This window comes from Trichosurus vulpecula, chromosome 9 (genome assembly GCF_011100635.1).
Source record: "Trichosurus vulpecula isolate mTriVul1 chromosome 9, mTriVul1.pri, whole genome shotgun sequence".
In the NCBI taxonomy this organism is placed as follows: Eukaryota; Metazoa; Chordata; class Mammalia; order Diprotodontia; family Phalangeridae; genus Trichosurus; species Trichosurus vulpecula.
This window is the reverse complement of record NC_050581.1, coordinates 77953828-77981765: the sequence shown is the minus strand read 5'-3', so window position 1 is coordinate 77981765 and position 27938 is coordinate 77953828. Positions and strand designations below refer to the sequence as shown.

The window sequence follows — 27938 nt, the reverse complement described above, 5'->3', positions numbered from 1 at the left end:
ACACACACACACACACACACACACTCAAGCACGCACAGCCGGACTCCTCTCTCCCTCCACCTCTGGAATCTCCTCCTATCTCTGCGTTCCCTGCTGCTACCTCTCCCTGCACCTTCTGAGACTCCCTTTCTGCTGTCCCCCTGGTTCTCAAGCACCTGTTGGACCACAGAGACAGGTGGAAGGGGCTGGGCTGGGCTGGGCTGGGTGTGTATGTTGGGGGAGGAGGTGGGGAAAGAGGTTGTGTGTCTGGGGAATCTGTGTTTATCTCCCTCCCATTTACTGCAATCTATCGGCAGTCGGCAGTCGGGAAGCCCAGTACCAGGTGAGGAGAAGAGAGCAAGGGGCTTCCCCAGCAGGCCCTGAAGAATAGGGATTGAGGGGGAAGGAGGGATGAACAAACCAAATGAGGAAGCCCAGAGGTCCGGGAGGAGCAGACAGCCCAGAGGATAAATGGAGTCTAGGGAGGACAGACAGCCCAAGAGACAGACAGGAGAGGGGGGAGGGGGGAAAGGAGAACTCAGACTGAGCCTGGTGGGGAGACAGAGCCTCCGGGGAGGAATCTAGATAGCTTGAGGGACAGGAAGGACAGAGGGAGTTCGGGAGAAAGGTTAAGACCAAGGGCAAGAAAGTCAGAACCTCTGTCCAGGGAAATTTCCTGGAGGTGGGGGAATAGGACGGAGTCTGAGGTGGAACGGGTTGGAGTCAGGCTCTGGTCCCTCAGTGCCAAATGAGAGGCAGAGAGGGATGGGCTCTGGTTAGAAAGCAAGCTGAGGGTGGAGGACAGGGTCAAGCTAGCCACCTTCCCTATTTGCCCATATGCTGTCTGTTGTCCCCCATAACCATTCCATTTCAGGCCCAAGAATTTAAGTCAATGAAGGCCTGGCAGACACAAGCAATTAACTCACTTCCACAGGGGAGAAGCCCTGTGGTCTGGCTGTTTATGAGGGTATAGGCCCCAGTCCACCTGAGCCCTCACAGAGATCTCACTTGGGGCCTTGCATGGTCCTTTATAGGGATGATTGAGCTTTGTCCCCCCAAGGCTCTGCTACTATCTCCTTTGCTTTTGTTCCTAGCACCTCCCAAGAGGGATGACCTCCCGCTAAGTTCCCCCCACATCCTAACAGGCCCTAAGATTCCAAAGCCTCCTCTGGGGGATTGCCTCTCATTTCCCATTGCTTGGAGGCTAGACCAGGGCAGGAGCCTTACTATCCTTCAGAAGGAGGAGGATGCCCAGAAGGCTGGGGGAGATGGAGTCTAGAGGAGAAGGGTGAAGAAGAAAGGTCATTTAGGTTTTTAGAGGAGAGGGATCCGCTAAGTTCCCCCCACATCCTAACAGGCCCTAAGATTCCAAAGCCTCCTCTGGGGGATCGCCTCTCATTTCCCATTGCTTGGAGGCTAGACCAGGGCAGGAGCCTTACTATCCTTCAGAAGGAGGAGGATGCCCAGAAGGCTGGGGGAGGTGGAGTCTAGAGGAGAAGGGTGAAGAAGAAAGGTCATTTAGGTTTTTAGAGGAGAGGGATCCGAAGCTAACTTTCCCTTTCCTCCTTTTCCCAGAGGGGACGTGTGAATGAGGGGCCGGAGGGGTGACCGGATGACCATCAACATCCAGGAGCACATGGCCATCAACGTGTGCCCTGGCCCCATTCGACCCATCCGGCAGATCTCTGACTACTTTCCTCGTCTAGGGCCTGAGGGTGGCGGGAGTGGAGCAAGCCCCCAAGCCCAGCTCTCCCCAGGGACCGGGGCTGTGGCTACACCCAACCTAATGCCCCTGGCTCTGTCCCCTGGGGCTAGTATTCGAGGAGCAGGGGCCTCTGAGGAGGGGGCTGAAGTGGACAGCTATGACTCAGATGATACCAGTGAGTCTGGGGAGATAGGGAAGGTGCCAGGGTCTCAGGATAGCTGATCATGGGGAGGCCCCTAGAAGCACTGGGAAGGGGAGGCTCAGGAGATAGAGGGGCCTAAAGGAGAAGGAAGGGGAAGCCAGGGACACCAGGGTCCTTTGGGGAGAGAGAGGCCCTGATGCTGCAGCCTAGCTACTGTAATCAGAGTGACATTACATCTGCCAGCCTCAATATTAAATATTTGTGCTGAGACACCCTCCCACCTACACAGAGCTCAAGCCCCAGCCACAGCTGAGGACATAGAAGCAAGAGCAAGTCTCTCTCTCTCTCTCTCTCTCTCTCATTCACTCACTTATACAGTCACATACACAGAGTTACATACATACATATTTCCTGACACATAGAATGTCACTCATCCTCAGACCTTGCACAGGTACACAGAAATACCCAGAACTTCTTTTACACACTTCCACTCGTCCATAGTCATCTATACTTCTACTCAGATACACAGAGGCACTCAGATTCATGCATACACGGAAAGTCTACACATAAGTCACTTGCATACCATCATATACTCACATGCACAGGCACTCATTTCTCTCACATAGACACACACATTCTTCATTCTCTCTCTCTCTCTCACCTCTCTCTCTCTCTCTCTCTCTCTCTCTCTCTCTCTCTCTCTCTCTCCCCCTCCCTCTCCATCTCTCTCTCTCTCTCTCTCTCTCTCTCTCTCTCTCTCTCTCTCTCACACACACACACACACACACACATCCCATCACAGAAATTCACACACAATCCAAGCCTCTCAGTTTTACCTTGACAAACATTTATTAAGTGTCCCAATATCTTTAAATACTAAGTACCTACTTAATACTTAATGCACCAGGCATTATTCCAGGCAATGGATGGGGATATAAAGACAAAATGAAACAGTCCTTGCCTTCAAAGACCTTACATTTTTAGGGGTGGGGTGGAGTGGCATGTGGCATACACAGTTAAGCATAATACAAGGTAATTTTAAGATAGATCAAGCACTAACAACTCTGGTGAACAGGGGAGACTTCTCACAGAAGGCTGCATCTGAGTTGAACCTTGAAAGGAAACTAGGGATTTTAAGAGGTATAGGTGAGGAGGGAGTTAATTCCAGGCATGAGGAAGAGTCTGTTCCAAGGCAGAGATAGGAGTTGGAATTTTGAGTTCAGGGATCAGGTAGTAGGTCATGGCCAGAATGTTGAGCATATGAAGAGGAGTACTGTTAAATATCTGGGAAGGTTGTGGAGTTAGGTTGTGGGGGGCTTTAAATACTAGACTGAGGTATTTTATTTTCTTCTAGAGGTTATAAGTAGGCATTGAAAATTTTTATACTGGAGAGTGATATAGTCAGATTTGGCCTTAGGATGGTAATCTCTACCTTGGTGTGGAGAATGGATTAAAGAAGGGAGACATGGGAACCAGGAAGGACACAATCAGTAGACTGTTGTAATAATTCAGGAAAGAGCACAAACAAAACCAATGAAACCAACAGTAAAAGGAAAGCAGAAAACTGGGAAAATTTTTTACAACAAGTATCTCTGATAAAGGCCTCATTTTTCAATTATATAGACAACTGAGTCATATTTATAAAAATACAAGTCATTTCCCAGTTGAAAGATGATCAAAGCATATGAACAGGCAGTTTTCAGACAAAAAAAAATCAAAGCTATCTACAGACATGAGAAAAATGCTCTAAATCACTATTGATTAGAGCAATGCAAATTAAAACAACTCTGAGGTGTACCTCGCACCTATCAGATTGACTAATACAACAGAAAAGAAAAATGATACATGTTGGAGAGGATGTGGGAAAATAGGACACTAATGCATTGTTGGTGGAGTTGTGAACTGATCCAACCATTCTGGAGAGCAATTCGGAACTATGCCCAAAGGGCTATACCCTTTGATCCAGCAATACCACTACCAGGTCTGTATCCCAAAGAAATTTTTAAAAATAGAAAAAAGACTGATTTGTAAAAAAAAATATAACTGCTCTTTTTGTGGTAGCTAAGAATTGGAAATTGAAGGGATATCCATCGATTAGGGAATGGCTGAACAAGTTGTGATATGTGATTGTAATGGAATATTATTATGCTATAAAAAATGATGACCAGGATGATTTCAGAAAAACCTAGAAAGACTCACATAAACTGGTACAGAATGAAGTGAACAGAACCAGGAAAACATTGTATATGATAACAGCAATGGAGTTGAACAACTGTAAATGATTTAGCCATCCTCAGCAGTGCAATGATCCAAGACAATCCCAAAGGACTCATTATGAAAAATGCTAGCCGCTGCCAGAGACAGAACCGAAGGCACCTGAATATAGACCAAAGCATATTATTTTTCACTTTCTTTCTTTCCTTCCTTCCCTCTTTCTTTTTTGGTTTGAGTTTTCTTCCATGAAATGACTAATATAGAAATATATTTCATGATTGCACATGTGTAACCTATATCAGATTGTTTACTGTCTCAGGGAGGGAGGAAGAAAGGGAAGGAAGGATAGAATTTGGAACCTGAAGCTTTAAAAAAACCAAATATTGAAAATTGTTTTTACATGTAATTGGGGAAAAATAAAATATCATTAAAAATAGTTCAGGGAAGAGTTAATGGGGATCTGATCTAGGGTTGGTGTCTACAAAAAAGGGAAAAGAGGATGGATGTAAAAGATGCAGAAGTAGAAATGACAAAATTTGGCAGCTGATTGTCTACAGGGAGAGAAGACTTGGGGATGACTCTGAGGTTTCAACCTTTGTTGAGTGTGAAAAATTGGTGGTGCCCTCAACAAAAATTGGGAGATTTGGAGGCAGTTGGTGTGAGTTGGGAGGACTGAGGGTAGGTAAGAGAGATATTGAGTTCTGTTTCAGATACATTGAGATGTGAATGGACCTCTCTCTACAGCTGCCCTGGGCACCCTGGAGTTTGACCTTCTCTATGATCAGGCAACCTGCACTCTCCACTGTAGCATCCTCAGGGCTAAGGTGGGTCCCAGATGCACTTCTACAGGCCCAGTCCCCTCTTTCTTCCCCACAGTCCTGTTCCCTTCTCCCAGGGTCCTGGCAGTTACTGGTGGGGGTCAGTGGTAGGATATTCCTTCTTTCCTCTTTCCCTTCTGCCCTCCCAAGTTGGACATTTCCTCCCCAGCTTCCTATCTCTGTCTATCATCTTTAGCTTTTATTTGTCTCCATCTTTCTTGTTCCATCTTTCTTTCAGTTTCAGTTTTAATCTCTGCCTTCATCTCCCTGGCCCTCCGATACACACTCCTCTCCCTAGCCTTTTCTTGGTTATGTATCCTTATGATGGGGGAAGAGGTGATCCTGGAGAATCTCTCTGGGCTCAGGGAAGGGGGGAACTGAGAGAAATCTCTATTCTCTCCTAACCCTCCATGGATAGGGTCTCAAGCCCATGGACTTCAACGGCCTGGCTGATCCCTATGTCAAACTACACCTTCTTCCAGGGGCCTGCAAGGTATTTCCCCTTCCTGAGGTCCCCCAATCTTCTTCCCCGTTCTTCCTATTTCCATCTCCATATTCCTTGCTAGAATCTTTTCCCTTACTCCTCTAAGTAGTGACAGCCATTCCCTTTTTTGCTAACTTCTCTGGAGAGACAAAAAAATCTTTCTGAATCAACTTAATGTATTATTATCATTATCATCATCATTATCATTATTTTAAAGCTTCTACTATGTGCTAGACACTGAAAGAGATACTAAAGCAATTAAAACTGGCCTCAAGGAGTTTATGATTGAATAGATTCCTCCCCTTCCATCTTAAGCTCTGTTTTTTTCTTCCTTTTGTGGGTGCTCCCTACCCCTTGGGGAACCCTTTACTCCTTTTATGACCAACAGGCCAACAAACTGAAGACGAAGACTCAAAGGAACACACTCAACCCCGTGTGGAATGAAGACTTAATGTACCGGGGAATTACAGATGAGGATATCACCCGAAAGGTTCTCAGGTGAGGCCCAGAAAGTTTTACACCTAATTTATCCCTTTCCGTCTCTTCCTGGGGCCTTGATCTTTAAGTCACTCACCCACCCCCACTTCTGCCAAGATCTTTACGCTCCCCACCTCTACTTTCCACCCCCTTCAGTCTTTATTCATGTTCTTACCACTCCCATCTTGAAAAACCCTTCTCTTTACCCTGTTGATCCTTTGAGTTATTAATCTAACTTTCTTACAATTAATGGGCAAACATTTAGAAAGAGTAGTGTATGTTGGTGCATCCCTTCCCCCCCAATTCGCTTCTTAACCCACTGAAATTTGGTCTCTGCTCCCATCCTGCAACCTACTGAAATTGCTCTCTCCACAGTCCAGGTGATCTTATTGCCACATCTAGTGGTCTCCTGGGATCATATATTTAGAACTAGAAGGAATATTACAGCTCTAACCTTTGAATTTTTATAGATGAGGAAACTGAGGCCCAAAATGGGGAAGTGATTTTCCCAAGGTCTAAGTCCTCACACCTATTGACATTTCCATAACAAATGACACTGTTAACCACCTCCTTTTTGTAAAAATTCTCTCCTCCCTTGGTTTATCAGGTTCCAATTGTTCCCTTTCTAACCCACCAGGCTCAATATTAATTTCATCTTCCTAAAGCATGACTCTCAGTCCAGCAATCCTCTGATGAAACACATGAAAAAGCCCACAATAGCATAATAATAACCATAAATATTAAGAATTATTACTATTATTATATAATAAGAGAGCTCTTTCTATCTGAACTTCACAAAAAAGATGAGAAGATGGAAATGTTATAAAACTAATTGACAATATAACTCCTTAAGGTTTACAAAGCACTTTACATTTTCTCATTTGAGTTTACTTCATTGATATGGATTTGATGAGCTTACTCCATCAAATCTAATTCTTGCTATTACTCAAGACCCTCTATAGTCTGACCCATACACCTAATCAGTGGCCAAGTCCTGCCAGTTCTTTGACAGGGAAAGGGAAGAAAGAAATGTGACTACGTAGTCATGGGTGACTGGGGAAATGGTAGTGTCATCAATAGAAACAGGGATCTAAGGAAGAGCTAGTTTAGGAAAGCCACAGCGAGTCTGATTCTGCCTATGTTGCATTTGTAGGCCTAATGAAACATCCAGGTGGAGCTGCCCAGCAGATGGCTGGGGATAGGAGTCTGGAGTTCAGGAAAAAGATGAGGGCTGGAAAGAGAGATTTGGGATTCATCTGCATAGAAATAATAGTTGAAGCTGTGAGAGTGGATGAGATCATCAAGGGAAGGAGTATTTAGAGCAACATGGAGAAGATGGCTGAGGACCAAACCTTGAGGATGCCCACAGTAAGAGAACAGAAGGAGGAAGAGAAGCCAGGAGAGAAAGAGGCAGAGAAGGAGTTGTCAGAGAGTTAGGAGGAGGGCTGGAATATATTGCAGTGTCACAGAAGCCAAAGGTAAGAGTATCCAGAAAGAGCTGAAGAATAGTGTCAAATGAAAAGGAGAGAGCAAAAAGGATGAGGACTGAGAAAAGACCATTTTGATTCAGCAGAGAGGAAGGCATTGATGACCTTGGAGAGAACAATTTCAGTAGAGTGGTGGGGACAGAAGCCAGATTGCTGGGGATCAAGGAATGAGTGGGTGGTAAGTTAGTGGAGGCAGTGAATGTAGAATAAACCACATGAGGAGTTTGGAAGTAAAGAAAAGAGAGAAATAGAAAGGTAGTTTGAGGTGGCAGTAGGGTCAAGCCAGTGTTTTGTTAGGAAAGAGGAGATATGAATGTGTTTGTGTAGGTGGTAAGGAAAAAACCAGCAGAGAGAGATAGAAGATGCAAGTTAAGAGACAGAAGATGCAAGGACTAATTGGTGTAACAAGGTCCAAAAGGAAGCAGGAAGGTATGGGATCAAGGAGAGAGGAACTGGGGTTAAACTTGGAAAAGAAGAGAAACAGGAAGAGAGGAAGGGTATGGAGCAGTGTGTTGTGATGAGGCTAAGACACAAAGGAATTAATACAGGACCAACAGGGTTGATGGCTCTGAGACCAAGGCTGCCTCCAGTTCCCATCGGCATCCCTAGACCCTGACTGCTCTCTACCACAAACTGGCCAGACTATGGAGCCTGTTGAGTGGAAACTGTCATCTCCTGGAGTTGACTAGCCTTGGTTCATCTTGGGCCACTCTCTCCTGGACTGTCTCCATCTCTGTGACGGAGGGGGTTTGGGAAGGAGGGAGTAAAGGAAAAGTTCCTCTTGGTCTTGGCCCCCATTCCAGATCTTTTCCCCAGGGAAATGGGAAATGTGGGTACTCAGAAGTCCTTCCTGCCTGGACTAATACTAATATCTGTGTACTGGGGCCTTGAAGATGTGGAACAAGACTTGCTTACCAATAATGTCGGGACTTAGGGACATAGGAATATGGCCCACGATTGGATGTGGTCACTCTAGTAGAAAAGGTCTTTCTCATACTGGAGAGGGGACCTCTTCTATATTTTCCAAGAGCCCCTAGGGCAGGGGATTCCTTCCTTAATTCCTGCTTAGGTGTTCAAAACAGGGAGAGGAGGGAAGAGAGAAGGGGAGCCATTTCCACGTGATATTTTCCTGCTAATCAGTGAAAGGAAGGTGGGTTGGGTGGGGCTGGGTTTCTAGTGCTCTCACTCCCATGGGTTCCTAATAGTGAGGCCCCAAAAGTTTTTATGTAACAGCTTTGTTCCCATGAGATCCCTACCTCCAACACCAGGTAGCAAGGTGGACCTCTCTCTGCCCCATATAGAGGGAGAATCCCCCTCTAGATCCCCTGCAAATTTTCTGCAGTGTCCTCTGCACCCTGAGAGGGGATGTCAAGCAGGAGTTCATCATTAACATTCAAAGCATCATCTCTGCCCCTGCCTGGTTCCTACCACTCCTAGGAAAGTCGACTTGAAGTTGAATCTCCAGGGCTAAGATTCTCTGTGACACTACCCCCTGATGCCTCTGTCCCTCCAGGATCTCTGTTTGTGATGAGGACAAGCTAAGCCACAATGAGTTCATTGGGGAGACGCGGGTACCACTTCGCCGTCTCAAACCTTCCCAGAAGAAGCACTTTAACATCTGTCTGGAGCGACAGGTCCCGGTCAGTTTTTAGTATCTGGAGCTGAGACTATCTGATAGCTGGGGAAGGGACTGGGGACTGGGGACCTTGGGGAAAGGGAGAGGGTCTGTGAGCCCAGGAGGTTGATGAACTGGAATAGTTGGCATTTAGAATCTCCTCTTCTCTCTGGACCCTAGTTGGCATCACCTTCCTCTATGACAGCTGCCCTCAGAGGTATTTCCTGTTATCTGAAAGAGGTAAGGAAATCATGCCCCACCCCTTGCCCCTACTGATCGTCTCCTTCAAGAGAAAGAAGGGAGCCGTTTCTGTAGGGAGGAAAAATTCACAATGCAGAAGGGCCCTGACCTTCAGATGGCTTCAGCCCCTTTGCCGATTTCTGCCTAGATGTGGAAAGAAGCACTTTTCTCCAACTCTCTGGAGACAGGAAGGGGGAGACGGGGAAGGAGAGGAAGAATTCTTTCATATCACTGAGCAAGAGAGCGGGCTGGGTGTAGCTAGAGCCATGGGGGTCATTTCTGACGTGCTGCTTCTCTTATCCCCAGTTGGAGCGAGCAGAGCAGGGCCAGGGCCTGCTGGAGGAGCGGGGGCGAATCCTGCTCAGGCTCACCTATAGTTCTCAGCGTCACGGGCTGCTTGTGGGTATTGTTCGATGTGCCCATCTTGCAGCCATGGATGTCAACGGCTACTCAGACCCCTACGTCAAGACGTGAGGGACCCAGCCCCACTCCCTTCCTGGGCCCCAGGTGTCCTGACTCCCAGCCCCCAGTCTCCTTTCCCGTGCAACCTTACTCACCCTGTAGTGTTCCTTCCTACAACCATAGAAGCAAAATTTCAAATTTGGATGAGACCTTAAAGATCAGGTGGGTCATAAAATGAGTTAGTAGCAGGAAACCAGATATCTTATATGCCCAATAAATGCTCTTCTCACCAGCCACATTGGCCCCTCGTCCTCTGTCCTCAGCCCTCCTACGGCAGCCCCACGCATCTGTTCCCCACCCTCGGTTCCTCTTCTACCCTTCCCCATTCCCAGAACCTGGGCATTCTGACCTGCAGTTGTCTCCACAGGTACCTGAGGCCAGATGTTGAGAAGAAATCAAAGCACAAAACATCAGTGAAGAAGAAAACTCTGAATCCTGAGTTTAATGAGGTGACCAAGGGGTGGGGAGAAAATGAGGTGGGAGGATTGATCATGGAGGTGCTCATAAGGTGACTCGCTCTCTCCTATGGGAGAGCACTTATTTCCATCCCAACTATTAGGATACTGTTATTTCTTAACCATCCTGCCCTGGGTGATTCTGGAAAATCTAGGAGTGTTTTCTACTTCAGAGAGCCCTTTCCGCTAATGGTGACCCCATCTGAACAGGAAATACACAGACCCCTGGGCTCCTACATCTTAATTCCATCTTCCTCAAAGCTCTAAGCCCTACAGTGTCTTCAGACAGCCAATGATAGCTGTGAGAAGAGTTGGCCAACAGGAAAGGTTTCCCAGTGCTCACATCATCCTTTTTCCTTAGTTGAGCAGGGTTAGTGGCCAAATCAGGGAAATAATCTGGGGCAACCCCAAAGGTAAAAGCAGGGGAAAGCAGCCATCCATATTCCCCACCTCCCTAGGAATTCTTCTATGAGATGGAGCTCCCGGCTCTGGCCACGAAGACCTTAGAGGTTACCGTCTGGGACTATGACATTGGCAAATCTAACGACTTCATTGGTAAGAAGACTGCGCTCCAGCACATTTGGCCTTAGTGGCCAGCACGGGCACCAAGTTTATATGTGGAAACCTTGTCACCTATGCATTTAGGGGGAATACAGCTGCTTGATTTGGGCACTGGACTTAGTAAGCTAATGGGTGATGTACTGGTTCCTTCCTTCCCTCCCCCCGCCAGGTGGAGTGTCCTTGGGTCCCAATTCACGGGGAGAGGCTCTGAAGCACTGGGGGGACTGTCTTCGACAACCAGATGCAATCCTAGAACGTTGGCATACCCTGACCAGTGAATTGCCCCCTGCTGCTGCCTCCTTCTCAGCCTGAGACCCCACAAAGATCCCAGCCAACCAGCCCCATAGACACGGGCTACTTCCTAACAGAGGAAGGAAGAGAATGTGGGAAACCAGGGGCTTCAGTTGGGTGGCTTCCCCTCTTCACTCTTGGAAAGTGAAGAGGGGAGAAGGGGTGGGAAGAAGCTAAGCTCTCTATCATCTCACTGGGCTCAAGGAAAGGACAGAAAAGTCCATCTGTTTCAGCCCTGGGATGAGAGGGGAACTTGGTACCCAGGCTGCTTTCCAGAAAGAGGCCCTTAAGAACCTTAGCAAGAGTGGGAGGAAAGAGGGGGCAAGGAAGAGCCCCTTCTTGGGGGGGTGGGGGGAACCACAGGGCCATGTGATTGTTACTCAACTTCGCACGAGTGTGTTGCACGTTTACATGGGGATGGGGGTGGGAGAAGCTTCTCCCTCTCCCCCCTCAACACTTCTTGTCTTATTTTGTGAGATTCACTTTGTTACTGTGGGGATGTCTTTTTGTGAGGGGATGGGTGGGGCTATATATGCAAATTTCCTACTGCCTGATGGGATATTATATGCAAATGAACCATACCACTCGCATGTGCAAGGGGAGGGAGAGAATTTATTGCCTGCTCCCTCCCCACAACCAGGTCATCTCTCCTCTCATCCACCTCTCCAAGCTGCCCCGGCAAAACTCCCTGCAGCGGGAGTAAACCGGATTAGGAGGGGGTTAAGGAGGGAGAAAATTTCAGAAAACAAAATAAAACCACCAAGCACCCCTTTAATAAAAGTCTGCGGTAAAAAACAAAAACAAAACAAACTAGCCCTATCTAGCTGCCCCATTAAAATGGTAGCTGGTGCAGGGGTCTTTGCCTTCAGGAAGGGGAGGCAGAGGCTCCCTTGGCTGCTTCTTTTTCTTTTGGCTGCATCCAGGGCAAGAGGAAGGCAAAGCATACGGCAGCAGGGGGCAAGGAAGCCCTGTGCTGACCTCTAGAGTCCATCTGCCTTCCCTGCACACCACTGGCTGCAAATCCAAATGCGGCATGTGCCCGCTTTCAGGGCTGGGGGCTGCCTCCTAGCCTCTTCTTTGGGGGCGCCTTGCTGCATGTTTACGCCTCTTCCTCTTCTGATTGTCAACGTCCAGACCAATAAAGACTGGGCATCAATAAATGTCTCCAAAAACACACCGTTCTTTGTCTTTGCTGCTTCTGTTGCCATTGCTACCTGGCAACGGAAGGGACGGAAGAGTCTAGAGCAGGTAGTCATTCCGGGATGTCAATCACGAGGTCATCATCGCCGTCCAGGGCATCATCTCCACTCCCTGCATCACTGAACATCTGGCGAGGGACAGTGCTCAGGATGGTATGTGGGGGCAGCTTAGGAGTCCCCAGTGGGGCCAGGGTTGCCCCTACCCCAGCACCACCAGCTCCCCGGCCTGGGAAGGTCAGTGAACCCCCCACTGGACACTCAGATGGCCCCACTGCCATCTGTAGGGAAAATGAAGGAGGAGAAAGATACAGAAGAAGAAAAAAAAGATAATAAGGAAAATTTCCCTCCCTATCCTTGGAATGAACTTTTCTGAAAATTCACTGGACCTCTCCCTTCCATTATTAGTCTACATAGTTGAACAGGGTCACCTGGTCTCCCCACCCATCACTAATAGCTTTATACTCTAGTCAGATAACCCCCTCTTAGGGTTACTTAGTAGTGCACGCTGAAAAGCCCCAACGTACCAAGGTCACCCTACTACTGCTTCATTTGAAAACTCCATTCTCTACAGATTTGCAGACTTATTTTTCTCAGGTTGTCTATTACGATCATTGCCTTAAAGCCATAAGCCCAGTTCAGCCAGGACTCACAGTTATTGCTTCCTAAGAATCAATAAGTCTTGGTACCAGAGCCTAGCAGTACTGAGTGGAGACACTAACCAAGTAAAAGGGACGAACCCAATGGCCAAGTTCAGCTGCGACTGTAATTTGGTACTTGGTGCAGGGGGAGGAGGAGAGAAGATAGAACCCACTTGGTTGGCATTTCACATCAACTGCCTGGTACATTGCTAGATGGACTGTATATTCTGTGAGAGTCTTGCATTTAACTGGTGCTCAGAAAATGTCTGTTGGCTGAGGGGTGTAGTACAGAGCATGTATGCTCTAAAATTTCCCAGCACCTCCTCTCTCCCCTAACACATGCCAGCAAAATACTAGGTAGGGAATAAAAAATGGTTGGCAAGCTACGCCAACAAGCTAACCTAGTAGCTTCAGGAATACAATTCAAGGACAATGCTCTTCCTGAGCCTGCTCCCTTTAAAGATTTTTGATCTGTCAACAGCTGCCTTTCTGAAGGTCTCTCCCATTAAGGGAAAGGTAGTATGATCCACTGGAAAAGCATGGATTTGAAGTCAGGAGACTTGGATCTGAATACTGCTTCAAACCCAATGTCTCAGGGCCTCAATTTCTTCATCTGAAAAATGATGGTATCTCAGGGTTATCAAGAGGAAAGTATTTTGTAACCCTTACAGTGCTCTATCAATGCCAGTTATTATTAATGGGGCATCTAACAGTTTTATGACTTGGAACTTTTTCTTTAAAATGCCTCCTTGAGTTGATACCATATTCCCTGAAGATTTTAAAATCTCTTTAAAGAAATTTCATTAGTAATATGAAATATGTAATATGATACATAGTAATATAATTTCTGTCTGCAGTCAAAAATTAGCTACCACCCTTATTAGCTCTATTCTGCATCACAGCTGCTAGATGGGTCTTCAGCCCAACCTTCCCCTAGAGAATGAGGAGGTAGGTGATGGCTGCAGGCAAACAATGATGTACGCAACCCATATATCATCCCTCAGCTTAAAAAGATCCTTATTCCATCCGCCCCTGTGATTGTCCTCCATCTATTTCCTTCCTTCAATGGCTAGACTCCTTGAGAAAGTTGTCTACAATCAGTGCCTCCACTGCCTTTCCTCTCATTTTCTTAACTCTCTACAGTCTGGCTTCCAACTTCATTATTCTACTGAAACTGCTTTGTCCAAAGTTACCGTGATCTCTTAATTGCCAAATCCCATGGCCTTTCCTCAATCTTCATCCTTCTTGACCTCTGCAACTTCAGTCACTGTTGAGTACTCTTTTCTCCTTGATATCACCCCTTCTGGATTTTCCCCCTGTCTGACTACTTCTCGGTCTCCTTACTAAATCTTCATGAAAGTCTCACCTACTAATTGTTAATGTCTCCCGACAAGGTTCTATCATGAGCTTTCTTCTCCCTTTTTACTATTTCATTTGGTGATCTCATCAGCTGCCATGGATTCAATTATTATTTATATGCAATGGTTCTCAGATATATTTCTCAAGCCCTAGGTTCTTTCCTGACTTCCCATCTCAAATTTCTAACTGCCTTTGGGACATCTCCAACTTGATGTCCTGAAAATATCTTAAACTGTAGATCACTTAAACTCAGCGTGTCCAAAATTGAACTCTCCCTAAACCAACCCTTCTTCCAAACTCCCCTATTTACTATGTTTACTATGAGATACCTTAAGAGTTCTTCTATTTTTTCAGTCTCTTGACTATTTCAAAATTTCTCATTGTCTCACGAAGTCATTAAGTTTCTATTTTGTCCATTCTAATTTTTAGGCAGTTTGATATCTTTGGGTAAGGTTTTATACCTACTGTGCTAAACTTTTAATCCCCTTTCCAATTCTTTCTTCCATAGTTCTTATTTCTTTTCTAGTTTTTTTTCCTTTAGCATTCTCATTTCTAAAAACATTTTTAAACTTGTTTTAACTCACTTCATCTCTTCCAGGAATTCTCGTTGAACTTGTCCCCAAGCTGTGGTTTTCTTTGAGGCTTTGCTTGTAGATGTTTTGGTGCCATCCTCTTCTCCTGGCTTTGTGTCTTGAAAGTCCCTGTCACTATAATAGCTTTTAATGGTGGGATTCTTTTATTACTTGCTCATTCTTCGAGTCTATTTCTGACCTCAAACTGTTAGGATCAGGCCCTGTATACTTCTGGAAGGAATATCTAGGCTGCTCCTGATGCTATTCTCTTAGGGTACTGAGGGTTGTTATTATTCTAGGATTTCAAAGACAGGTCAGGCTGGGGAGTGGTAAGCTTTCAAGACTCCCAAGGTGGTCTAATCCAGGGCAAGTCTTGATTGCTGTCCCCTGGTCTGAGCTCTTCAAGTTCCTGATCTGGGTTTGGATCTGAGTGACAGGCCTGTGGGCTTGGCCTTTTGAGGTTCAGTAGACTTCTGTTGAACTCAGTCACTATCAGCCAAGTGGGAAGCTCTGCCGGTTCAATGACAGAACTGTAGGTTTCTCTTTGGTCTGGGATTACTGCCTTGGTTATTTCTCTGTAGGCGTCAGGTTAGGATGGAAGTTGAAACTAAGACTCTACTCCACTCCTGAGTAAGAGCCACACAGCTACTGTTTGCTTCTGAACTTGTTCCTTACTTAACATATAGCCTAGCATCTGTAACTGCTCCTTACCCCAAAAGCTACCTATGAATGAAGGTCCCCTATTCAGTTCACCCTGATCTGTAACCTGGAGCTGGGTAGTGAGCAGCAAAGCTGTCAGCAGGCAACCTTTCCCTGCATGAAGTCTTGGTGCCCTAATGTGGGTCTATGAACCTGTCTTGTGCTGGTGCACAGTCTTAGTCCTCTTTCAGTCCTTGGGTGCTGGAATGCTCTTCTTGGCATGGTCCTAGCCAGACCCTGTCCCCAGTATCCACACACTTATCTGTTTCTTTATGCCCACCTAGGCTGGTAAAGTGACTCACTATGACTTTTTATCGGATTTCCTGATCAGGATTCAGGCTAGCTCATTTTTTAGATATTACAGTTATTTAGGTTTTGGGGGCTCGGGGGGGGTGGGGTGGGGGGAGGCTATCTGTACTTCTTTCTGCTACAGCATTATCTTGGCTCTTCCTCCCTTTTCTATTTAGAGTACCACCATCTTCCCCATCATCCAGGCTAGAAACTTAGTCTTATTCCTCAGTCACTCTTTACACCTCTATATCAAATCTATTGCCAAGTCTTAGTGATTCTACCTTTCTGAGCATCTCTAACTACACTCTCTTCTCCGTCTAACACTGCTGCCACAGTGGCCTCCACCACCTCAGAAATAGTCTTCTGGTTGGCCTCCCTGCCTCAGTGTCTCCCCACTCTAGTTCAGCCTCCACTTAACTGCCAAAATTACCTTCCTAAAGCCCAGGTCTGACCACATCACTTATTTAGTCAATAATCTCCAATGGCTTCCTAATTACCTGCAGGATCAAACATAAAACCCTCTGCGTGGCTTTTAAAACTCTTCATAACCCGGCCCTTTCCTACCTTTCTAGTCTTCTCACACTTTAATCCCCTCCACACCAGCCTGCTTGCTATTCCCTAAACAAGACTTGAACATTTCCTGACTCCAAGCACTTTCATTGGCTGTGCCCTATGCCTGGAATGCACTCCCTCCTCCCTTCTGCCTCCTGGCTTCCCTGAAGTCTCAGCTAAAGTCCTATCTTCTGCAAGAGGCCTTGCCTAGTATTCCTTTGTTCTTAGTGCTTTCCTTCAGTTGATCCCACATATACCTTGTTTGTACATAGTTGTATGCGTGTTGTCTCCAAACATTGTATCCCTAGAACTTTGCAGAGAATACAGGTTTTATGCACATGTTTACCGACTGACATCTGACCTATGCTATATTCAAGGGGCGCTGTGTAAGTCTCTGAGTTCTTCTTGTAAAGAATAAAAGAAAACAGAGGACAAGAGGGACAAATCTAACATTCTAGCCTGCCAGTTTTTGTAAAGCAATACTTTCATCAAGTCACTCCTCTGCTAAAGAATGGCGCACTGCATCTGAATTCCCCTGCCGGGCTTGAAGGTCCTCAACAATCTGGACTCAGCAATCTCTGTGTACTCTCTAGTCTAACCAGGCTGATCTTAGTCCCAGAAATACACTAACCACTTACCTGTGCCCATGTTATGAACTTCATATGGATTGTTTTCCTTGTCCTCTTCTACCTATCCAAAACCTACTCATCCTTCAAGGCCAAGACCGACCTTCTCCCTTGAGTTTTCCCTAGAGACTTTACCCCTCCATATTCATCTTTTCTTCTCTCTTTCACACAGTTTAGAACTCAAAACCACATGTCTTGTATTGTTTTCAAAGTCAATCTTGGCTACCAAACCAGACTGTAGCCCAAAAGCTGGAACTATGTCTTATACTTCTCTATGTGCCAATAGCAATGAGCACAGTACACTGGGTACACAACAGGCTCTCGATACTTAGCACAGGATTCTTAAATTTCTATCTGTAATCCAAAAAATCCCCTAGATTCAAGCTCTCCTCCAGAGCCAGTACCACCTATCATTTTGACAACCCCAAACCCACACTACACCCCCCTCCAAGTATCCCAACTCCCCAAAATTCAGGTACCTTGAGCTTCCGGGGCAGGCGGGGCCGTTTCTCCCGCTTGGGTCTCAGGGGGCTGGGCTCAGGCAGCTGCAGGGCCAGGTAGTCGGAGGGGAAGGGGGAATATGGGGGAGAGGCCAGCTGCAGGGGAGGGGAAAAAGGGGAGAATGAAGATGGGAAAAAGATGGATGTTGGGAGAGGGAGAGGAAATTGAGGGAAGGGAAGGCAAAGGAGAAACCCAAACAAGAGAAAATGGAAAAACAAACAAAAAATGGTGATGAGCATGGTGGGGCCCAGCTGGCTATCCTCTGACTTCCCCCCAAACACTGCCAACCGTCCCTCACATGGAGGTGATCTTCATCTTCCTGAAGGATTTTCCTCTACTTGCCTCATCTCTGCCCAGCACTGAAAAGACCCTGAATTTGAATAAAAACAAACTTGGGGGCTGGGGGGGGGTGGTATCACACAACAGTAGGAGACAGGACTTTGTCAAGTAAGCACTGACCCCTCTCAGCGTTGGGAGTGGCCAGCTTCACTCAGATCAATCAAGAGAACTGGCCAAGACCCAGAGACTACAAAAGTAGCTCATCTCCAGTTAGTTACACCAAGTGGGTTCCTGATTCAGAAGACGCTGCTTCCTGCCCTCAGCTTGGCATTCTGGCATCATGGGAAGCTAAGGGCATCGCCAACATCGGCCTGGCTGCTCTCTTTCCAAAAAGGCTGTCTATGAAAACCCTGCACAAAGTTAGTTTTACCAGACTGGGCAAAACTACAGACACAACTCATAGCCAACAGGGTAGACACAGCCCATACACCAGCCCCTATGAACACTGGGTAGATACAAAGTCATAGCCCATCAGTAACAATGCCACTGCCAGTTCCTGAAGCAAGCTCACCACATGATGCCTCAGCCAATCTGTGAAACCCACTTCAAGCAAGACAGCTGGCCTTACTTTCCTGATGCAGAAACTAAAGCTGTCACATTGAAACCTTGGCCAAATCATGACCGCTGAAACTTCTACTCACCGAGGTCAGGTACGGAGAGGGGCCCCCGGAGGCTTGCAGGGGAAACCCTGAGGATGGGGGTAGTGAAAGGCCAGAGGGGGATGGGGCACCCCCCAGAGGGGGACTTCTTTTCCTAGAAAGGGGACAACAGAGAAGATCAGACCCCAAATAGCAAACCTTCAACTTTTGTCTCTAGCCTGAGTCCTATTTGTGCCATCCCCACTTGAAAGGACAGGAAACTAATACCATCACTAGGCAAACATTCCAAAGAGATCAAAGAAAAAGGGAAAGGACCTCAACGTACAAAAATATTTGTAGTAGCACTTTTCATTGTAGCAAAGAAATGGAAATTAAGGGAGTTAAAGTTGGGGAATGGCTGAACAAATCATGGCATACGAATGTAATTGACTATTACTGCTCCATAACCAAGGATGAAACATTTAAATTGGAGAAACCCAAGATGACTCAGATAAACTGACACAGAGTGAAGTGAGCAGAACCAGAAAAACAATTTATAAAATAACTACAACACTGGAAAAAAACAACCAAACAACTTTTAAAGAGCTAAGAACTCTGATCGATGCAATGAGTGACTGCTAATCCAAAGGATCCACTAATGAAGTATGTTACCCACTACCTGACAAAGAAGTGAAGCACCAAAGAGATAGATTAAGATATGTTGTTTTCAAAGGTAGAAAAGTGTGTGGTTTTTTTTTTTTTTGCTTGGCTATTCTTATTTGTTACAAGGGTGGGTTGTTTTGGGGTGTTTCCTCTCCTACATGGAAGGGACTGATAAGAATACAAAAAAAAATAAAGAAAAGAAGGTCATTTGTAGCATTGAATATTTACAGAAGAGAACAGGAGACTCAGGCAAGTAGGACAACTTTGAAACTAACATGGAAAATTTATTGTATTATTTGAAGAAAAGTAAGCTGTATATAACAGATTCCTGGCTTCTCCTACAATTCTCTTTTTCTATTCTTCTGTGTATATGGAAATGCTCATGTTTGATGATGTTTATTAAGTACAGAATAACAACAAAAAAATAAGTGTAAAGGAGAAAAAAGAAAAGACAGAAAGGGCTTGTCTTTAAGACAAGAAGAATAGAGGATATGTTCTCACCTCTTGGGGGCTGGTGTCTCAGTGAGTTTGGGTGTGCCCTCTGTCTCACTGTTCTCTGAGGATGCTGTGGCATCTGAGTCTAGAAGGGAAGAGGGAAACGTTGGAAAATTTTCTTTACTCCCTCAGTACCCCTTTATACTGAAAGGATACATCTATTAAACACACCATGCACATTCCTTGCTCTGATTTATCTGGAATATCCTCTCCCATCTTTTCTGACCTGAATCCAGGTCAACCCAAGGGCCCTATTAATCTCTCTTTCATAGTCATCCCAGTGATTTTTCCTTCCTCTGAACTCTAACTGTACTTGTACTTTGAACCAGAGTCAGCATATACTACTTTACCCTATAAACTACCTTTATGTGCACAGGGTCTCTTTCCCCAAACTAAACTATAAAGTCTTGGGGAGCAAGCAGGGACTCCCTTGTAGCTACAAAATCCAGCACAATATCCTGGAAGTAGCAGGCAATCAGGAAACAAAAAGATAACGTGAATAATAATTTCTCTCATCTGTTTCCTAAGCAGAGTGTCTATGTAAGAGAGTGCTGAATTCTGAGACAGGAAGATTTAAATTCAGATCCTATCTCAGGCAATTAATAGCTATGTCACCACTGGCAATTGACGACCTCATTAAGACTCAGTTTTCTCATCTGTAGAATAAGGATAATACCATGTAGAAGATCTACCTATGATAAGGTAAGAAAAGGGTTTTGGAAATTTAGCCATGCTATATGAACATTAATTATTACTATTATTTGTCTCAATAGATCTTCACAATAAGCCTATGTGGGAAAGAGGGCAAGAATCATTGTCTTCATTTTACAGATGAGAAAACTGAGACCTAAAGTGTGACTTGTCCAAGGTCACTAAAAAGTAACAGAACTGAACTAATATCCAGTATCTCTGATTCCTTCTTTAACCTTCTGAAGAGTAGTATAAGTTCAGGCATGAGGCTTTAATAGCCAACAGGGTATTAAATTAAATTAAATAGCCAACAGATGCATGGTTCCAGCCAGTCCTGGACCTCTATCTCCCTGACCTTAAGTTTCCTCATTTGTAAAGAAAAGACAAATGATGTTTGTACTATTTACCTCGCATATTTTGGCGAGAGTCAGAGGAAAACTTTTCTGTTTGTCAATCTTTAAACCTATAAAGTCTGAATCATCACCGTAAGCAAAGGCACTGAAGGGATCTGGTGAAAAGAGATGAAGGGGTGGGTACTATTCACTCTTCAAAGGGTCTTCAGTCCCTATGCTCTAGTTTTCTACTCACCAGAAGAGTCTTCATCCACATTTTCATACTGCAGAAGACGATCCAAAAGGAAACTAAAGAAAGAGAAGGGAGGGAGGAGTGAAAGGTAGTGTTTCCTTTTGTTCTTGGGGCTCCTTTCCTTCCTCAGCATCCTACTCCTTTTCCCACGCAAACCCTCTCACCTCTTGTCCCGGGACACTTTCAGCAGCTTTCTCTGCGCCTTCCTCAGTTCCTCCTGAAAACACTCATGCTCCTGGATAAGAAAGCATCAGAGCGGGAAGGGCCCTTGGAGATACTTTGGTCAAACTCCCTTATTTCACAGAGAAGAGAAACTGAGGCTCAGGAAGAAGGGGCTTGCCCAAGGTCACAGAGCACCGAGTTGATGGGCAGTGAATCCCTGAGGGTTTGCGAGACTCTTCCCAGGCCTCCTCGTGGCGGGCGGGGGGGGAGGGGGGGGGAGAGGAAAGGGGGGAGAGGTGATTCTTCACCGGGGGCCCCGTCAGAGGGCTTGGTCTAGGGGCCCTGGGGCAGGAGGGGCGAGCCTCGGACCCGTCCCCTGACACACACACACACACACACACACACACACACACACACACACACTTACGTAGATTAGGAATTTGAGCTTCCGTTTCAGGTTCCGGTATTTCTTCTTGTAATCCACCTCAACGTCCGCTTGCCCATTCATGGCTGGCCGGGGAAAACACACCCACCCCGGGCGTCCGATGCCCGATCCTAATCAGCCTCTGGCTACAGGCCCTGCGGGGGAGGGCCCCCCGCCCAAGGCCTGGGGAGAACCGTTACCTACTCCCCACCCCACAACAGGCGCTCTTCGGCACACAACTTCCGGAATCCGCCTACTCGCTCCCGCTTTAGACTACAATTCCCAGAAGTACCCGCGCAGAGGTCGCAAAGAGCGAGGCACTAATGACTACCCGAGCGCGTCAGGGGAACGCGCATGCACAATGAAACCAGCAAAAGTTAACGCCGGCTCAGCGGAGCTATAGACCAACGGGCGCGTAGGGACGCGATGACATCACGAAAGCTGAGCAAAGACGTTGGTCGTCCCATGACTCCGCTTGAGAAAAGTTCGGAGGACTGTGCTACGACGTTCCCTTTTTTAAAAGCAGATCACAGCCCTCTTCGAGTTTTTAAACTCATGATGTTGCTCCGGACCACGCTCAGACTTCGCGAAATGAATACGTCACGCCCGAGCGCGACGGAAGCGCCTGCGGCGATTTACCCAAGAAAGACCGAACGCTTCTTTTCAAACACGGGAAAAATCACCAAATTCACAATTCCACTCGGAGGCCGCTTCCCGCCCCCGGGCCAGCAGGCCGCCTGCGCAACTTTACCGCACACCGAGTGAAGCTCCGCCCCGATCGAGCGAAAACTACGGTGGCCTGGAAGGGGAGGAGCCGGTGCGAGAAAGAGGCAGCGGCAGGGGTGGGAAAAAGGCGGGAGTTGTGGGAGCAGGACAGGGGGCGGGGCAAGATGGCGCGGGAACGCGAGATGCAGGACTTCATCCGGAGCCTCTTCCGGGGTGGCCCCGACCTGAGGTGAGAGGGGAGAAGGGGCAGGGGGAGGGGAAGGGAGACGAGAGAGGGTTCGAGGTCCCCGGGGCGCCGGGCCGCTGGAGAGACCCTGGACGGGCCGCGCCCGGCCGCGCCCGGCCCGCGGAGCCCGATGGGGAGGGGCGCCTGGGCCCGCCCCCGCACCCTCCCCTTGACTTCGCGTCCCGCCCCCCCAGCGTGCTGACCCACTCCATCGTGCGACAGAAGTACCTGGCCCACGTGGGCCTGGACCACCTGGACCCCGAGGACAAGAAGAAGCTGAAGCGGCTGGTGGAGGAGGAGCTGCTGAAGATGCAGGTGGAGGTGGGCCTGGCCCCCCCAAGGCCTCGTGGGAAGGGGAGCTGGGGGAGGGGGTGCAGCGGGACCCTCGGGCGGGCCCCTTCCCACTGATGCTCCCTACCCCCTCGCCCTGTCAGGGGGATGAGGAGGAAGAGAAGGAGCTGCTGCCTGGGGAGCAGGACCGGGTGAAGCGGCCTCTCAGCCCGACCGGCGCCTCCAGAACGTCCCAAGCCAAGAAGAGGAGGAAGCCGTGCATCAACTCGGAGACAGGTGAGCCCGGCCAGAGAGCAACGGGGTCGGACAGGCCGCCTGCTTCTTAGGGTGGCATACCCGCAGGTGCGGTCCTGTCCCCTCCCTGCCCCCATCCCCCCCCTCGACGTAAGCCTGGCCGTCCACCTCCCCTACATGAAAGATCCAAGCCCTCATGTCGGGGAAGGAGAGTGAGAGGGGGAGGGGACTAGTACCCGCAGTGAAAGAGAGTTCTTATCTGCCCATTGGGCTTCCTTGTGCGTTCCAGAACACAGCTCGGATGACTCCGGCCTCGATCCCCAGCCCGAGAGCCCCCCGAGCTCCCCAAGGTCCCTGGCAGGGAATGGGGTGACAAGGAAAGATTGCTGTTTTTCTGAGGAGGGGGCGAAGGAGCCCGAGGAGAGTCTGACTCCATCCAAGAAGACGACCACCAAGGAGAAGGAGGACCCTGAGGAAGGGAGCGAGGAAGAGGAGTTTAGGGCCCTTGTGAGAAAGAAGGGAGTAAAGGAAGTGTTGGAGGAGGAGAGCGAGAGCAGCAGTGAGGAGGAAGCCTGTCCCAGACACAAGAGTAGGGTTGGGAAGAAGGAAGCGACAAAGCCAGGTAAGGAGGAGCAGAGAGGGAATCCTAGAATGAAGGGCGCGAGGAAGGTGGCCACAGTGAGCGACAGTGACCAGACTGACAGCGATGGGGGGGACAGAGGTACAGCTGGGAAGAAGAGACCAAAACCCCCAGAGGAGACCAAGGAGTATCCCGCCAGGAAGAGGGTGGTGGGAAAGCCAGGGAAGGAGGAAAGTAATGAAGATAATGAGAAAAAAGACCTGGCCAAGAAGAGGGAGCCCAAACCGGTTACTGAAGAGAACGCCAGGTCTAAAGGGAGCTCTGGGAAGAAAGGAATGAGAAAACTGATGAAAGACGACAGCACCAGCAGCGATGAGGAGGAAGAGGAAAACAATGAGTGTGGCAGGGACCAGAAAGTAAGGGGAGGGAAGCGAGGGGGGAGGCAAATAAAAACTCCGAGAGACCGGGTAACCCCAAGGGGAGGGAAGAGGTCAGCAAAACAGAGCGAGAGCAGTGAGGAAGAAGAGAGGGACAAGGGGAAGAGCACTTCCGGGAAGAAGGGAGAGGAAAAGACTGTGGAGGAAGAGAGTGAGGATAGCAGTGAGGCAGAGGAAAAGGGAATGAAAAAAGTTGACAGTGAGGAGGAAAGCAGAACGGATGACAGCAGCAAGAGTTGCTCCAGGAAGAAGGGAGCCAAAAAAGTCGAGAATGAGTCTGAAACAAGTGAAGATGAGGAAGAAAGGACAGGAAGGACCAAGAAAAAGGAGGCCAAAAAGAGCCGAGCACCGCCCTCTTCCACTTCCTCACAGGATAGTAGCCCAGAGGCCAAATCAGGGAAGGTAAGACACAGGGAATGGGAATGCCGGGGGCAGGTTTGAGAGGACAGGAAGGAAAGATTTTGTTTAAAAATCATTTGTATTGATATCTCTTGTCTTTTATGCCTGTTTCCATTCCAAACATATCCCACTCCTCTCCACTCATGCTTTGTAACAAGGAATGGGGGGGGGGCGGGGCGGGGCAGTGAGACAGTTCAGCAAAACCCAACACATCAATGGTCTGACAGTATATGCAGTGTTTCCCATCCATAGTCACCCATCTCTGCAAAAAAGGGAGCAAGGTGTGTTTTCTCCTCTATTTTTCTGGGACAGATTTGTTCATGTAATTTTATACTCTTCAATTTCATTTTTGTTCTTTCCTTCATTGTTGTAGTCATTCGTTTTCATTATTTTCCTGGATTTGCTTACTTCACAGTACACCAGTGCCTATAATGGGTACTTCTCTTTATTCTTCATATTCATGGTTTCTTACAGCAGTGTTATTCCATTGTATTTTTATACTCTCATTTTCCCCTGTCCATTGGCACCTACTTTTGTTTCCAGTTTTTTGCAACTATGTATGTGCTGCTATTTTAGTGTACGTGGGATCTTTCTGTTTTCGACTTTCTTAGGGTATATACTGAAGAGTAGGATCTCTGGGCATGGCTATTTTAGTCACTTTCTTAGTACAATTCCAAATTGGCTTTCAGGATGGTTAGACCGATTCACAGCTCCACCAACAGTGTATCTTTTTTCATCACCCCTCCAATACTGATGACTCCCATCTGCTGTCATTGCCAATTTTTAGTGGGTATGAGGTGAAACATTATTGTTTTGATTCAGATTTCTCATTGGTGATTTAGAGCAGTCTTTTGTATGGAAAAGGTAAGGTTGTAAAGGAAGAGAGTGTAAATAGACTCTTCAGAAGAGTCATAATCAACTATGAGTCAAGGATGAAGTCAGAGGGTTTATTTTTCTCTATCCTGCCCCCAACCTGGCTATGGTCCTTGGTGACCCCCTCCCTCACCTTCAGCCTCCCTATTCCAGGGTTCTCGAAGAGGAGAGGACCACCCTGCGGTCGTTCGGCTAAAGCGCTACATCCGAGCCTGTGGTGCCCACAGAAATTACAAGAGGCTTTTGGGTTCCTGCCGCTCTCATCAGGAACGACTCAGAGTCCTCAAGGCAGAACTGCAAGATTTAGGCTTAGAGGGTGAGGTGAAAACTACTGGGAATGGAAACAAGGAAGGAGGGGGAAGCCCATTAGGATAGAAGCTTCTTGAAAACTGGGATTGCTTTTTTTTGTTTTTTGTATCTAGTGGCTGGCATGGTTCCTTGAACATAGCAGAAAATTTTAATTGACATCCTGGGTGATTGGATTGACAGTGATAGATTGATGACACTTAGAAGGGACCAAAAATTCTAGAGGGGCTCAAGGAAAGTCCTGCTTAAAAAGGGAATGGGAAGAGCCAGTGATTGAGGAGATGGAGAGGAAGGCAAATCAAAGAAAGATTTGAGAAACAAATAAGAGGGTATTGGCCCAAGCTACATGCTTCATCCTGGAGCCCACTCTCCTGGTTCCCTCTCCTAGGCTGGAGAAGTTGAGGCTGAACTTAAAAACAACCCCTTTCCCTTTTTCGTCTCTCAGGTAACCCTTCCCTGGAGAAGTGCCGAGCAGTGAAGGAGCGAAGGGAGGAGGCAGCAGAGATGGCCTCTTTGGATGTCAGTAACATCATCAGTAGTTCAGGTACAGATGTGAGGAAGGGGGAGCTGCAGAGAATGAGGCAGGTATGTAGTGGCAGCTAGGTGGTGTAGTGAATAGAGCACTGGACTCAAGGACTTGAGTTCAAATCCTACCTAACACAGTAGTTGTATGATTGAATGAGTCACTTAACATCTTCACCTGAAAAGTGGGGATAATAGCATCAACCTAATACGGTGGTGGTTGTTAGGGTCAAATGAGATCCTTTAAGACACAATCTTAATGTTTTTTATTATTTTATATAGGGGTATAAATAGTAGTGAGAACAGAAAAGGGATAAAGGCTTTCCAATCAGTTCCACACTGACCTCTTGCTTTCATGAGGGGATATGCTGAAGCACTTTTTTGGAAGTTTGTTCAGATCCTGTCTGTCCTACTTACCATCTTTGTGACTATATTTGTGACCTTGGATGCCATAATCTCTCAGGTCTGTTTCCTTCTCCACAAAATAGCTAGGAAGAATCATTAAGATCTATTCTGGTTTTATATCCTATAATCCTTAGGACGATCTCGGAGACGCAATGCCTGGAACCCACGTGGGGAAGTTGGGCTACCCCAGGAGGAGCTGTATCACCGAAGAGCCCTAGATTCAGATGGAGATGAGCCAAAGGCCCATCCACCACCTACTGATTGGTCAAACCTTCGGGGTATCATCAGCAGTGATGGGGAGAGTGACTAAACTACCCCACAGCTTCTAGAAGCCACAGTGCCTCTGAGCATACAGAAGAATCTGCTCCTGTCCTTGTATAAAGTGTATAGAGCACCCCCTACTGGGTCTAAGTATTTATAAATGTATTTTCTTTCCTGTTTCCAGTTTTGTCTGTAAGTGGTAGGTGAATCTTTTTCTTACCTGCAAGGGTGAATGTAACAGAAGCAGTGGCTTTCATACCCACAAGGATAAAGTTGCCCAAGTCTGGGTTCTTAGGTTCATGTTCTCATGTGTTTGACTGAAATGTTGGTATTTGTGTGGGCTTTAAAAGTCTCAATAAATGAATATTTGTTATCCATTGTTTCATCTGTTTCTAGCCCAAAATTGAAGTGAGGCCAGGGCCTCTTTTCTGGGCCAACATTCAGGAAAGTTAGCCCAACTCAAGATTGCTTTCACTGCTGCTCAAAGGGCATGGACCCAGTGGCCATTTTTACTCCAGAACAGCCTATGAAAACTTTCTATACTTCTCCCTCTCATCTCCCCTTCTAATCACTTAGGCTGTCTTGGTTTTGCTGCATGCAAAGGTGAGAGTGCACTGTACTGCTGGGGCAGATAAACCAGTGATTTTGGCTCATTGCTGCTTCCTTTCTCACAAGAGCTCTGAGAAATGAAGCTGCAACTCCTCCAGGAGTCCTAACTAGCCATGTCATTTTAGACAAGTTTAGTTTACCTCTTGGAGGTCTATTTAATCGTAAGTCAAATGAAGAGGCCACACTAAATACTCTCAAGGGCTCCTTTCAGCCATATTTAGATTCTAAAACAGTAGTTTGTTCTCATAGCTCAAGACCTGGAAACAGGTATTCCACTTACTCTTAGGTTATAGCCTGTCTCCAACTGGTCTCTTCCCACTTTCATCTTTGGAAATCCTCAATAGGTTCCCGGTTCAACCTAGTTGAGGCTTTAAATTGGGTGAGCCCAGGGTTATGACTAGTCAGCTCTATTGAGGACAGCTAAATAAAACCTTTGCTCTTAGAGTGGAATGTTAAGGCAGGTAGGCCAGGCTTCAAGACCGCCTCTTCCAAATGAGAAAGTGCTAAAAGGGAAACCCACTGAATAATTAAAATGAACAATCAGCCCTGAAGAGCAGATGACAAAATACTTTCCTTGGAGTTGTTGGAGACTATGAAACAATATTGCTTCTACTGTCATGTCATGATAGTTTTGCTTAACTTTTTAGGTTATAATGGAGGTTTCATCTTGAGGGGGGTGGGGTGGGGCATCAGGTCAGAAATGACTGACATAAATGAATGGGAATCCAAAGCACCAGACTACCCTAAACTCCACTAAGACCAGGGC

The 27938-nt window shown here is 47.0% G+C and overlaps 3 protein-coding genes across 5 annotated transcripts; 2 read left to right on the top strand and 1 right to left on the bottom strand.

Moving 5' to 3' along the window:
* The first annotated feature begins 71 nt into the window (after nucleotides 1-71).
* On the top strand, nucleotides 72-10951 carry DOC2A (double C2 domain alpha). The gene is made up of 11 exons (XM_036738133.1): nucleotides 72-175; nucleotides 1555-1859; nucleotides 4785-4864; nucleotides 5277-5351; nucleotides 5731-5840; nucleotides 8820-8946; nucleotides 9102-9161; nucleotides 9468-9631; nucleotides 9991-10072; nucleotides 10537-10633; nucleotides 10809-10951. The coding sequence occupies exons 2-11, from the start codon at nucleotides 1568-1570 to the stop codon at nucleotides 10949-10951; spliced, it is 1230 nt and encodes a 409-aa protein (XP_036594028.1). The 5' UTR covers nucleotides 72-175; nucleotides 1555-1567.
* Nucleotides 10952-11524: 573 nt separating this feature from the next.
* On the bottom strand, nucleotides 11525-22087 carry INO80E (INO80 complex subunit E). Its single transcript, XM_036738134.1, has 7 exons — nucleotides 21307-22087; nucleotides 20882-20952; nucleotides 20721-20773; nucleotides 19449-19527; nucleotides 18348-18459; nucleotides 17346-17462; nucleotides 11525-12407 (listed from the first exon to the last, which is right to left on the bottom strand). The coding sequence occupies exons 1-7, from the start codon at nucleotides 21385-21387 to the stop codon at nucleotides 12183-12185; spliced, it is 738 nt and encodes a 245-aa protein (XP_036594029.1). The 5' UTR covers nucleotides 21388-22087; the 3' UTR covers nucleotides 11525-12182.
* HIRIP3 (HIRA interacting protein 3) lies at nucleotides 21732-26936 on the top strand. 3 transcript variants are annotated; one of them, XM_036738130.1, is made up of 7 exons: nucleotides 21732-22258; nucleotides 22450-22576; nucleotides 22690-22822; nucleotides 23070-24199; nucleotides 25223-25385; nucleotides 25821-25919; nucleotides 26437-26936. In XM_036738130.1, exons 1-7 carry the CDS (start codon nucleotides 22194-22196, stop codon nucleotides 26610-26612), a joined length of 1893 nt encoding a protein of 630 aa, XP_036594025.1. In that variant the 5' UTR covers nucleotides 21732-22193; the 3' UTR covers nucleotides 26613-26936. The 3 variants fall into 3 exon arrangements, with proteins under 3 accessions (XP_036594025.1, XP_036594026.1, XP_036594027.1); XM_036738131.1 differs by having other exon boundaries at nucleotides 22109-22258; nucleotides 22450-22570; XM_036738132.1 differs by having other exon boundaries at nucleotides 22109-22258; nucleotides 25821-25960; nucleotides 26437-26612.
* The last annotated feature ends 1002 nt before the right edge of the window (nucleotides 26937-27938 follow it).